The sequence below is a fragment of the Nyctereutes procyonoides genome, unplaced genomic scaffold (genome assembly GCF_905146905.1).
Source record: "Nyctereutes procyonoides isolate TBG_1078 unplaced genomic scaffold, NYPRO_anot_genome, whole genome shotgun sequence".
Lineage (NCBI taxonomy): Eukaryota > Metazoa > Chordata > Mammalia > Carnivora > Canidae > Nyctereutes > Nyctereutes procyonoides.
In genome coordinates, this window is record NW_026575131.1 from 49,616,393 (window position 1) to 49,628,164 (window position 11,772).

The 11,772-nt window shown below is 43.4% G+C and overlaps 1 protein-coding gene across 3 annotated transcripts; it reads left to right on the forward strand.

Moving 5' to 3' along the window:
• Window positions 1-333: 333 nt before the first annotated feature.
• LOC129522577 (zinc finger protein 709-like) lies at window positions 334-10,854 on the forward strand. Of its 3 annotated transcripts, none has more exons than XM_055344914.1 (4): window positions 334-475; window positions 7,316-7,442; window positions 7,632-7,704; window positions 8,263-10,854. In XM_055344914.1, exons 1-4 carry the CDS (start codon window positions 473-475, stop codon window positions 9,836-9,838), a joined length of 1,779 nt encoding a protein of 592 aa, XP_055200889.1. In that variant the 5' UTR covers window positions 334-472; the 3' UTR covers window positions 9,839-10,854. The 3 variants fall into 3 exon arrangements, with proteins under 3 accessions (XP_055200889.1, XP_055200890.1, XP_055200891.1); XM_055344915.1 differs by having other exon boundaries at window positions 8,266-10,854; XM_055344916.1 differs by lacking the exon at window positions 7,316-7,442.
• The last annotated feature ends 918 nt before the right edge of the window (window positions 10,855-11,772 follow it).

Below are 11,772 nucleotides of genomic sequence, written 5' to 3' on the forward strand. Positions count from 1 at the left end.
TCCAACTTTCCACCACAGCTGAGTGCTTGGAAGGCAACAGGGTTTTTAAACTCTGAAATAAGTAAGGATGGGGATCAAAATGGAGCCAGTTGACTCAAGGGTGTGTATTTGTAAAGAAGGGTCCCAGTTCCAGAGTTGGCCCCTCAGCGTTACCCTCCAACGTAAAGGTCCCTGGAGACGACGAGTTCCCACCGGTGCTCCGCAGACACCAAACCTCTGGCCTGCAGTCACTCCCCAGGGAGAGGGGGTGGGCCTTGCAAGCTGCCCAATCAGAGGAGACGTCAGGGCAGGTGGGTGGGGCGACGCTCCGCAGGCGCACCGCAGGAGGCCTCTGGCTCCCGCCATTGTTGGCATCGCGGGTTACCTGCGCTCCAAACTTCCGCGTCGCTCTTCCTCTGATTCTACCTGACTGAGACCTGTACTTTCCCCAGAAATCGCAGGTGGAACGCTGGGAGGCCCAGGAAAGCTAGAAATGGTGAGTGTGCAGGCCCGGGCTTCCAGAGAGGGGGGCGGAGTGCTGTTTGGAACCGGCCGGAGGCGGCCGTGGCGCGATCTCGCTTCCCCGCGGACAACTCTGAAGTCTGGGACTCCAGTGCGTCGGGGGCGCCGCTCGGACCTCAGGCCCCGCCGGCGCGCGGCGCGGGGGCGGGGCGGGCAGCTGGCATTCCGGCGTCCTGTAGCGTCCCTGCGCGCGGCAACTTCGGCCCTCGAGTCTGGACGGACAGCTCTGCGCCCGCAGCTCCGTGTCTCCCCAGGCTATGCAGTGGTGACCCCAAGTGACAGGGGACGATCGCGACTGGCCCTCCGGAGTTCGTGCGCGGGAGGTGCATGGTCTGTGAGGTCTCCAGTCCCTTCCTTTCTCTTCAGAGGGGACCGTTTTCTTCTGAGTATTCCAGAATTGTGGAAAACGGTGAAATCCACTGTCCTGTCGCGCGCAGCTCTCCCTGGGACTGGCAGTCGTTGAGGCAATTTCCATATCCCTCCTGGCCCACTTCCCGTCTCCAATTCACAGCGTCACAATGAACTGTTCGTCCTTCATGATGCATTTCAAGCAGAATTTCAGTTATTTTTTTTCAGTATTTCAGTTATTTATCATCCCCCCTTCCCCCGGTTTTAATGGATGTCGCTTTTAAATGCGTTTAGTTTGTATTCCTAGATATTTTACGGAAGGGAAAACTAGGGAATAATCCCCTGGAACAACGCTGTACGAAGTCCTTGTGCTCCTCCTCCCAGGATTTTTTCCTGGGCACAGACATCCTAAGGGAAGCCCTTTGGGTGGAAATTCCTCTTTGAAACTTTCCTGGGTGATCTCCCCTGTCAGCACGACCACTCCTCTGGTTTGTCACATTTAAAAGAGTTATTCAATTAATTTTAGTCTTAAAATTTTCAATGACTAAAATTTATTTAATCCATACAACGTGAGGGGCCCCTGGGTGGCTCTGGTTGAGCGTCTGCCTTTGGCTCAGGCTGTGACTGGCGTCCTGGGATCGAGTCCTGGGACAGGGAGTCTGTTTCTCCCTCTACCTACGTCTGCCCCTCTCTGTGTCTCTCATGAATAGATAAATAAAAATCTTTTAAAAATCCATACAAAAAAATAAAAAATAAAAATCCATACAACGTGAAAGACAGTGTAAAATATTTCCAAAGAGTCAAGAAAGGAGTGAATTTCAAAAAATAAAAAATTCTATCATTACCCTGCTGGTATTATTATTATTACCCCCCTTATGTGTGTTACTAATATTCTGAGGTCTGATTTATTTATTTATTTATTTATTTATTTATTTATTTATGAGGTCTGTTCTTTAATTTGGGATGAGTTCAAATGGATTTCCAAGGCGTAGACTTGGAGACTCCTAGTGTTCAGCTATGATTACTAGTTTATTTTATTTATTTTTTTAAAGATTTTATTTATTCATGAGAGACAGAGAGGCAGAGACACAGGCATAGGGAGAAGTGTAGGGAGCCTGATGCGGGACTCGATCCCAGGACTGCAGGATCACACCCCCGGCCAAAGGCAGGTGCCAAACCGCTGCGCCACCCAGGGATCCCCAGATTACTAGTTTATAAAACAGTTTGTTCTCATGTTAATAATTAATGTCCTATTTATTTTTGTGAACACAATCCATATTTGTGAGTTTTTTTTTTTTAAGATTTTATTTATTTATTTGACAGCACAAGTAGGGAGAGCAGGAGAGAGAGAAGCAGGCTCTTCACTGAGCAGGGAGCCCAACATGGGGCTCGATCCCTGGACCCTGGGATCATGACTTAAGCTGAAGGCAGATGCTTAACCAATGAGCCACACAGAAGCCCCACTTGTGAGTTTTCTTGTTGAGCCAGTAAAGTGCCTTAACAATTTTTTCCCTTCCTTTCCACATAAACACTGGATGTGAGTGATTTGCTGGATTGTTCAGACATTGGGTTTATGTCATTTAAAATATCACTGTTGGTGCAAAGCAATGTCAGTGGCAGACAGAGGCCTGGGGATGAGGTCTCTAAGCTCTGGCCTCCATGAGCCTGTAAAGAGGAGTACATAATGCTCAGTTTTTCTTCCTGGATAGCCTCCCCTGCTATCCCAGGGTGTGGAGCTCCCAGACTTCATTCCTGTGGCTGCTCAGGTGGCTGTATCATTCTTTCAGGTACTGACCCATTCCAGGGCTTCTGTCTCCACCAGGAGAATGTAGAACTTGTTTTTTTTTTTTTTAAAGATTTTATTTATTTACTTGAAAGAGTGACAGCCAGAGAGCACACAAGCAAGGGATAGGGCAGAGGAGAGGGAGAAGCAGACTCCCCTCTGAGTCAGGAGCCCCATATTGGGGCTCGATCCAGGACTCTGGGATCATGATCTGAGCCAAAGGCAGATGCATAACTGACTGAGCCGCCTAGGTGCCCCCTGTTTTTTTTTTTTTTTTTTTAAAGTAAGCTCTATCCCCAAGATGGGGCTTGAGCTCATCTGAGGTCAGGAGTCACATGCTCTACCCATTGAGCCAGGCTGCCCTAGAATGTGGAACTTTCTGAATGTGGCTTTCCTTCTGTCCTGTGTGAAGCAGGTTGCCCATACATGCTGATTCTAATATTTCTTAACTTTGGGTTCCTTTACTGATAGAATAGTGCAGCTCTAGTTAGAATCCTTTGGTTCTAGTTTCTTTTAGTACTTGGGCTCTGAAATTGTGAGTTGATTGAAAGATATGGTGTGAGGAAAGCAAGAAAATTGTGGAGCTAAGTAGAATTTGTGTTCAAGACCTGAGAGGCATTCAGTTAAGTTTTCTTCAGGTCACTTTTCATTTTTGGATCAGTTAGTGCATGTGCATGACCCTAGAGAACACTGACATTCAACAGGCTAAAGCAATTGAATCCCTATTTTAATTGATGTGAGGAAAACGGCCCAAAGCTTGTATAAATATTTGAAAATCCAGTGCATGTAAGGAGCTAAACTCAAACCCCTACTGTATTGTAATATGCTACTTATTCCTGGAAAATATCCTGTGTGTGATACAGGAGAAGGACAAACTGATGTCCCATGTCCTGCTAGTTGAACATTTGAAAATTTTCTTTCTTTTCTTTTTTTCTTTTTTAAAGATTTTATTTATTCATGAGAGACACAGAGAGAGAGAGGCAGAGACACAGGCAGAGGGAGAAACAGGCTCCATGCAGGAAGCCTGATGCGGCACTTGATCCCGGGTCTCCAAGATCACACCCTGGGCTGAAGGTGGCACTAAACTGCTAAGCCATCCGGGCTGCCCGTGAAAATTTTCATAAGCCATACAAATGCTTTACACTTTTGTAGTTTTAGTGTTTAAAGGAATTATATCTTAAAATGGTTTCCTGTGTACAGTTAAAATGAAATCAAGACTGTTAAATAGTATAATATATGTAAATTTCTATATTTTAAAGATGTTATTTATTTATTCCAGAGGGAGAGAGAGAAGGAGCAGAGGGAGAGGGATAAGCAAACTCCACGCTGAGCATGGAGCCCAACATGGAGCTCCATCCTAGGACCCTGAGACTATAACCTGAGCTGAAACCAAGAGTTGGATGCTTTATTGACTGAGCCACCCAGGGCCCCAAATTTATATGTTTTTATTTTTATTTTTTTTTAAATTTTTTTTTTTATTTATTTATGATAGTCCCACAGAGAGAGAGAGAGGCAGAGACACAGGCATTGGGAGAAGCAGGCTCCATGCACCGGGAGCCCGATGTGGGACTCGATCCCGGGTCTCCAGGATCGCGCCCTGGGCCAAAGGCAGGCGCCAAACCGCTGCGCCACCCAGGGATCCCTTATATGTTTTTAAAGTAAATTTGTGGGACGCCTGGGTGGCTCAGCAGCTGAGGGTCTGCCTTTGGCTCAGGGCCTGATCCCAGATATCTGGGATCGAGTCCCACATCCGGCTCCTTGCGTGGAGCTTGCTTCTCCTCCCTCTGCCTGTGTCTCTGCCTCTCTTTCTGCCTGTGTTTCTCATGAATAAATAAATAAAATAAAATAAAGTAAATTTGTAAGATAGGGAGCATAACTTAAGAAAATCACCATAAATATATCCTAGTTCCTTCCAGCACTGTTAAACCCAGCCACCCCCAAATACATGATGAAATGATTTTCATCATTTCTTGAGCCTCCTGTATCCAACAAGTAATTGCGAGTGCATATTATTCTTACTGATGTTTGCCCTTGTAATGAGCAGTCAGATTTTGCGTTTTAGGGTGTTTTGAGTGCTGACAGCTTAAGCCTCACCTCCCCACTCTGCCCCCCCACCCCTTGTGCTCCCAGCTGGACATGCCCATGAGAAAGCCTGGTCTAAAGCAGGCAGGAGATTCCAACCAGGAAAGCTCCTGTCTGTGTGCAGAACTCTTGCCCCCGCCCTACTCCCCAACTCCAATGAACTCCTTACCCAGCCAGGCTCTTCTTCATTCTTTTGAAGCCATTTCTTAGCTGCCTGAGAGGCACCCTTGTCTTGAGACCTCTGTTACATGAGTCCTAAGCCTTTTCCTACTGTCTGGGTGTCTGGGTGTTGTTGGAGGCTACATAGCCATCCCACTTAACTTATGAACCACTTCTTAGCAGGTGGCCATAACAGTTGACACCATGAGCAGCATGTACACATGTGGCCACCATTCCATGGATCTGTTCTCTCTTGCTTTAAGTTGCTCACCTGGTTTTCTGACTGACGATGGCATGTACTGCTGGGTGCTAGGGAGCTCATACTGTGCCCTGTGCTGCCCTCTGTTGCATTGGTGACCCAGCAAACCTCAGTTTTATTATTTTTTTAAATTTTTTTTAAGATTTATTTATTTATGATAGACATAGAGAGAGAGGCAGAGACACAGGAGGAGGGAGAGGCAGGCTTCATGCCGGGAGCCCGACGCGGGACTTGATCCCGGGACTCCAGGATCACGCCCTGGGCCAAAGGCAGGCGCCAAACCGCTGAGCTACCCAGGGATCCCCGCAAGCCTCAGTTTTAGATGGGACCAACCAAAGTTGGCAGTTGTGAGAATTTCTAGGGTTTGGGAACAGAACTGTTGGAACGCGGCCTCCTTAAAAGTGGTTCCTGCATTGATGTCTTTGTTGGCCTTCCTTCCTTCCTTCCTTCCTTCTTTCTTTCCTTTCCTTTCCTTTCCTTTCCTTTCCTTTCCTTTCCTTTCCTTTCCTTTCCTTTCCTTTCCTTTCCTCTCCTCTCCTCTCCTCTCCTCTCCTTTTCTTCCTTCCTTCCTTCCTTCCTTCCTTCCTTCCTTCCTTCCTTCCTTCCTTCCTTCCTTCCTTCCTTTGTTGGTTTTTGTCTCTGTGAAGCTGTGACAGAGGCTGGGTTGGCCCCTTATGCCCTGTGGAAAGAGCTGGCCTCATTCAAAGGTTACTCTTGGGAAAACAGACATTTAAAAAGAAAAAGAAGAGAGAAAGGGTGAAAGCCAGTAAGTGGTGGGCTGTGTCCACACTCCAAACACCAGATAGTTGAATGGAATCTTTGAGTACCTCTGTTGCTCCTGCCCCTGCCTCTTTTGCAAGAAGTAGGCAGAAGACTGTGGAGTTTTGGGAACACATCCGTGGCACTCTGTGGCACAGCAAAGGGATTAGTTCAAAGCTGACTTAATCTTGTCCTTAAAAAAAAAAATAGATAAATAAATAAAAAATCTTGTCCTTAAATCTGTTAAAGCAACCAGTTAGCATGGGAAAGGCTCCTAACCCTGATGGCCCTGATTTAAGATTCTCAGGAGGAGGGATCCCTGGGTGGCGCAGCGGTTTGGCGCCTGCCTTTGGCCCAGGGCGCGATCCTGGAGACCCGGGATCAAATCCCACATCGGGCTCCCGGTGCATGGAGCCTGCTTCTCCCTCTGCCTGTGTCTCTGCCTCTCTCTCTCTCTCTCTCTCTCTCTCTGTGTGACTATCATGAATGAATAAATTTTTTAAAAAATTAAAAAAAAATTACTTCAGTGTTAATGGTGAAAGAGTGTGTTGCCAAGAGGCAACTCTTAGCCACTTACTAGGTAGCTTTTATGATGGGGTTTTGGATACCTGAAATACCAAGCTTTGATGAAATGTTTAGAACATTGAGCTGTAGCTCTCCACTTATGAATATAGGACAAGGGCTGGAGATAGAGTTAATCACCAATGGCCAATGATTTACTAAATTGTGTCCATGTACTGAAACCTCCATCAAAATTCTTAAAGACAGAATTCTGACAGTTTCTGCATTGGTGAATCCAACCAGCTGCTGGGAGGTTGGTGTGTCTGTAAGGAGATGGGAGCTCTGCACCCCACCTGCATCTCCATTCCCCTTACCCATACCACCGCCTTAACTTATCCTATGTGTTGCACTTTTTCTTTGTTCCTGAGTTGTATGCTTTACAGTAAACTGGTAATGGTAAATAAAGCATTTTCCTAAGTTTCTTAAAATCATTTCAGTAAATTTCCAAACGAGACAGTGTGGAAGAAATCTGTGAACTTGTAGTTGGCTGTGAAAATAATAAACTTGCCTTCCCATTTGTAGCTGGTATCACAAATAGGGGCAGTGTGTGGGACTGACCTCTTATACTATGAATCTGACTTAAACTCTGGGTAGTTTGTGTTAGAACTGAACTATTGGACACTTGTTTGGTGACATAGAATTGGAGAAGTGGCTTTGGAACAAATACAACATATTTGGTGACAGGAGTGAGAAAACCCTGTCATCCTCACTATGCCCCACCTTTGGAACAGAAAAGAAAGAAACACCTTTGTACCCCCACATCATTTATGTTCTGGAAGTCATATGTGAACTACTTATAAATTGAGTATAGGTCTTCAGTAGTCCATCTCACCCATCCTATATACATTTATGGAATTATTTAGGACACAGTGGCCTTTGAGGATGTAACTGTGAAGTTCACCATGGAGGAGTGGGCTCTCCTGGATCACTCCCAGAAGAAACTCTACAGAGATGTGATGCAGGAAACCTTTAGGAACCTGGCCTCAATAGGTAAGAATGAGGACATTCTTACTTGCAAAATCAATTAGAGATTTAGTGTAACTTGCTCATCAGTGCCATTTCAAGGGAAAAGATGGAATATTTTTTATTAATAAACCTGCCATGGTAACAACTCATCATGGACCTAGAATCTAACAAATTTTCTCTAAATTTTTATAATTTATACTGCTTTTTTCCTAGTGTGTATGTCAGAAGAAAAATGGAAAATCCATGACAGTGAAGATCAGGATGAAAATCATGAGACAAACCTAAGGTGAGTAGCATTTGCATGAGAAAATAAAGTTTCATTACAGAATCCAAGATGTCATGAAATTTAAAAAACAAGCAAGTAAATTAGTGCAGCTTTAAATTCACTGATCCTGGGACACCTGGGTGGCTCAATGGTTGTGTCTGCCTTTGGCTCAGGGCGTGATCCCGGAGTCCTGAGATTGAGTCCCACATCGGGCTTCCTGCATGGAACCTGCTTCTCCCTTTGCTAATGTCTCTGCCTCTCTCTGTGTGTGTCTCATGAATAAATAAATAAAATCTTAAAATAAATTCACTGATCCTTACGATATTTTCATCAAGTTTTTTCTCACCTCTTACTGTGATGTACAGTTTCTGAAAAATGGTACACCTGGAAACAGCTGTTTTGATAATAGCTAAGATGGAGCCCTGTTGGAAGCTCTCAGGGTGTTAACTTTCAAACAATGAAAATATGCAGAAAACCTACGTTTTCCTTGAAAATAGTAAAGTTACCATCATAGTTATCAATAAATGTAAGAGGATTAATAACAAAGCTATTAATAATATGCTTCTCATTTTTTTACAGCAGTCAAATGGTAGAAAGACTCTGTAAAAGTAAAGAATGTAATCAGTATGAAGAAATCTTCAGCCAGATCCCATATCATAATCAGAAGAAGAAAACTTTTACTGGAATAAAACTACATAAATGCACCTTATGTGAACAAGTGTTCATGTATCATTCAGCCTTTAACAAGCACATGAAATCTCACACTGGACACAAACCATATGAATATCAGGAATGTGAAGAGAAGCCTTATAAATGTAAGGAATGTGGAAAATCCTTCAAGCATCGCCAGTCCATTCGAATGCATGAAAAGACGCACACTGGACAGAGGCCCTATGAATGTAGACACTGTGGAAAAGCTTTCATTTGTCGCAATTACTTTCAAATTCATGAAAGGGCACACAGCGGGGAAAAGCCCTACAAATGTATAAAATGTGATAAAACTTTTAGTTATTCAAGTAACTTACGTAAACATGAAAGGACTCATATTGGAGAGAAACCTAGTGAATGTAAGCAATGTGGTAAAGCTTTCAGTGGTCTCAGGTCCTTTCGAATACATGAAAGGATACACAGTGCAAAAAAGCCTAAGGAATGTACAAAATGTGGTAAAACCTTCAGTTACTCAAGTAATTTACATAAACATGAAAGAAGTCATAATGGGGAGAAACGCTGTGAATGTAAGGAAGGTGGAAAAGCCTTGCGTTCTGTTACCAAATTTCGAAGATACATGATCAAGCAAAATGGAGATGGACTTTATGAATGTAAGGAGTGTGGGAAAGCCTTCAGGTGTCCCAAAAACTGTCGTAGTCATGAAATGACACATAGTGGAGTAAAGCCCTATGAATGCAAGGAATGTGGGAAAGCTTTCAGTTCTCCCAGGTCCCTTGGGAAACATAGAAGAATTCATACTGCAAGGAAGCCTCATGAATGTAAGGAATGTGGTAAAGCTTTCCGTTATCCCAGTTCCCTTCGAAATCATGAAAGAACCCATACTGGGGAGAAGCCTTATAAGTGTAAGGAATGTGGGAAAGCTTTCAGTTGTCCCAATTACTTTCGAATTCACGAAAGAACTCACACAGGAGTAAAACCATATGAATGTAAGCAATGTGGAAAAGCTTTCAGTTGTCCCCAGTCTTTTCGAATACATGAAAAGACACATAGTGCAGAAAAACCCTATGAATGTATAAAATGTGGTAAAGTCTTCAGATATTCTAGTAACTTACGCAAACATGAGAGATCTCATACTGATGATAAACGCTATGAATGTAAACTATGTGGTAAAGCCTTCAGCAGTCACTATTATGTTCAAAAACATGAAAGAACTCACACTGGAGAAAAACCTTATGAATGTAAGGAATGTGGGAAAGGCTTCATTTTCCGCTCAGGTGTTCAGTCACACATGGTAATCCACACTGGAGATGGACCTTATAAATGTAAGAAATGTAAGAAAGCATTTATTTCTCCCAGTTCATTACGAACACATGAAAGAACTCACACTGGAGAGAAACCTTATCAATGTAAAGCTTGTAGTAAAGCTTTCAGTATTATTAATTCTTTACGAAATCACGAAAGAACTCATGTGAGAGAAAGTCTGTGAAAATAAGGAATGTAAGAAAGCCTTCGTTTGTTGCATAGTCTTTCATGGGCATGTAAGAATGCACACCAGAGATAAATTATAGAAATATAAAGAATGTAGGAAAGACTTCAGTTCTGTTTCCTTTGGGACTTACCAAAAACTCAGTGGAGAGAATTCAATTGGTAGTAAACAATGTAGGAAACCTTCACTTGCCCCACATCACTAAAAAAAACGTGTCAGATTATTCACTGGATTAGATTATTCACTGGATTAGTATTCTATAACTAAAAAATAAAAACTTTATAGTTTTTACAGATATTTTCAAGGTAGTGTGAAAATTAAATGAGAAAGAAATCATACTCAATATGGATAAGCTTTGTGGACATGAATTCATATAGTTCTTAAAATTCACAACATTAAAGAAATGTTATAAATGTTATTCATACATGGTGTTTATCAGGTATTCATCCTTAAAGTGATTCTCTTTGCTATAGACTTCCACTTTTGCAAACAGATACTGAAGTGAGATAATTATGTAGGTACTCTTAAAACAAGAGTTCCTGGGATCCCTGGGTGGCGCAGTGGTTTGGCGCCTGCCTTTGGCCCAGGGCGCGATCCTGGAGACCCGGGATCGAGTCCCACGTCGGGCTCCTGGTGCATGGAGCCTGCTTCTCCCTCTGCCTATGTCTCTGCCTCTCTCTGTCTCTCTCTATCATAAATAAATAAAAATTTAAAAAAATTAAAAAAAAAAAAAACAAGAGTTCCTAAGTTTAATAAGTAAATTTTTCCTTAGTAATATTTTTGTGTTCTTGTTTTGAAGTCTCTTGGATCTGTGGGTGATTGAAATGTATTTCTAATGTGCAAGTAGGTTTAATTTTTATATATTTAAAAAATTCCGTAAAGAAAGGAATGTTGAAAAATAACACTTTTCATATTTTCCTTTCCTAGTGTCCTGTGGGGCAAGTATTCAGTATGATTTAGCCATTATTTTTATATTCTACATTTTTTTAAAGATTTTATTTATTCATAGAGACACACACAGAGAGAGAGGCAGAGACACAGGCAGAGGGAGAAGCAGGCTCCATGCAGGGAGCCTGACATGGGACTTGATCCAGGGTCTCCAGGATCATGCCCTGGGCTGCAGGTGGCGCTAAACTGCTGCCCACCGGGGCTGCCCTATATTCTACATTTTTAAGAAAAGATTTATTTATTTATTCATGAGAGAGACACAGAGAGAGGCACAACACAGAGGGAAAAGCAGTCTCCTCTCAGGGAGCCCAATGCAGGACTTGATCCCAGGATCACACCCAACCAATGAGCCACCCAGGTGTCCCTCTACTTTTCTTTAATTACAGAAAGTTCCCTTCTCATTAGCCCAAAGAGCCTTATTCTGTTTTCCTTGCCAATAAGTAGTTGCCGTAGTTGTGAGGATGCAAAGATCATCATACAGTATGTTCTCATGTGAATTATTATTTTCATCTTTTGTTCTTTGATCTTTGCCATTGCTTATGGCTAGCACTTGGAATATAGAGTTACTTTAAGAATAGAGGACTCAGGGCAGCCCCGGTGGTGCAGCGGTTTAGCGCCACCTGCAGCCCGGGGTCTGATCCTGGAGACCCGGCATCGAGTCCCACATTGAGCTTCCTGCATGGAGCCTGCTTCTCCCTCTGCCTGTGTCTCTGCCTCTCTCTCGCTCTCTGAATGAATAAATAAATAAATCTTAAAAAAAAAAAAAAAAGAGGGGGAATCCCTGGGTGGCTCAGCGGTTTGGGGCCTGCCTTTGGCCCAGGGCGCGATCCTGGAGTCCCGGGATCGAGTCCCGCGTCAGGTTCCCGTCATGGAGCCTGCTTCTCCCTCCTCCTGTCTCTGCCTCTCTCTCTCTCTTAAATAAATCTTAAAAAAAAAAAAAAAAGAATAGAGGACTCAGGGCAGCCCCTGTGGCGCAGCGGTTTAGC